The sequence below is a fragment of the Lottia gigantea genome (assembly GCF_000327385.1).
Source record: "Lottia gigantea unplaced genomic scaffold LOTGIsca_684, whole genome shotgun sequence".
In the NCBI taxonomy this organism is placed as follows: domain Eukaryota; kingdom Metazoa; phylum Mollusca; class Gastropoda; family Lottiidae; genus Lottia; species Lottia gigantea.
This window is the reverse complement of record NW_008710329.1, coordinates 1,156-2,625: the sequence shown is the minus strand read 5'-3', so window position 1 is coordinate 2,625 and position 1,470 is coordinate 1,156. Positions and strand designations below refer to the sequence as shown.

At 22.7% G+C, this 1,470-nt stretch overlaps 1 protein-coding gene across 1 annotated transcript in view; it reads right to left on the bottom strand.

Moving 5' to 3' along the window:
• Positions 1-1,376, bottom strand: part of LOTGIDRAFT_176051 (hypothetical protein) — a gene marked incomplete at both ends in the record, with an annotated part of 5,893 nt that extends 4,517 nt beyond the window's left edge. The window contains one exon of the mRNA XM_009065201.1: positions 3-1,376. Coding sequence (XP_009063449.1) covers positions 3-1,376 — 1,374 coding nt within the window. The remainder of the gene's footprint in view (positions 1-2) is intronic.
• Between the last annotated feature and the right edge of the window lie 94 nt (positions 1,377-1,470).

The window sequence follows — 1,470 nt, the reverse complement described above, 5'->3', positions numbered from 1 at the left end:
ACCAAGTTTATTATATTGTTGAAATGTTATTGATATTATACTCAAATCATCTAATAACAGTAATCCTATACCAAGTTTATTATATTGTTGAAATGTTATTGATATTATACTCAAATCATCTAATAACAGTAATCTTATACCAAGTTTATTATATTGTTGAAATGTTATTGATATTATACTCAAATCATCTAATAACAGTAATCCTATACCAAGTTTATTATATTGTTGAAATGTTATTGATATTATACTCAAATCATCTAATAACAGTAATCCTATGCCAAGTTTGTTATATTGTTGAAATGTTATTGATGTTATACTCAAATCATCTAATAACAGTAATCCTATACCAAGTTTATTATATTGTTGAAATGTTATTGATGTTATACTCAAATCATCTAATAACAGTAATCCTATGCCAAGTTTATTATATTGTTGAAATGTTATTGATATTATACTCAAATCATCTAATAACAGTAATCCTATACCAAGTTTATTATATTGTTGAAATGTTATTGATATTATACTCAAATCATCTAATAACAGTAATCCTATACCAAGTTTATTATATTGTTGAAATGTTATTGATATTATACTCAAATCATCTAATAACAGTAATCTTATACCAAGTTTATTATATTGTTGAAATGTTATTGATGTTATACTCAAATCATCTAATAACAGTAATCCTATACCAAGTTTATTATATTGTTGAAATGTTATTGATGTTATACTCAAATCATCTAATAACAGTAATCCTATGCCAAGTTTATTATATTGTTGAAATGTTATTGATATTATACTCAAATCATCTAATAACAGTAATCCTATGCCAAGTTTATTATATTGTTGAAATGTTATTGATGTTATACTCAAATCATCTAATAACAGTAATCCTATGCCAAGTTTATTATATTGTTGAAATGGTATTGATATTATACTCAAATCATCTAATAACAGTAATCCTATACCAAGTTTATTATATTGTTGAAATGTTATTGATATTATACTCAAATCATCTAATAACAGTAATCCTATACCAAGTTTATTATATTGTTGAAATGTTATTGATGTTATACTCAAATCATCTAATAACAGTAATCCTATACCAAGTTTATTATATTGTTGAAATGTTATTGATATTATACTCAAATCATCTAATAACAGTAATCCTATGCCAAGTTTATTATATTGTTGAAATGTTATTGATATTATACTCAAATCATCTAATAACAGTAATCCTATACCAAGTTTATTATATTGTTGAAATGTTATTGATATTATACTCAAATCATCTAATAACAGTAATACTATACCAAGTTTATTATATCGTTGAAATGTTATTGATGTTATACTCAAATCATCTAATAACAGTAATCCTATACCAAGTTTATTATATTGTTGAAATGTTATTGATATTATACTCAAATCATCTAATAACAGTAATCCTATGCCAAGTTTATATATGTGAAA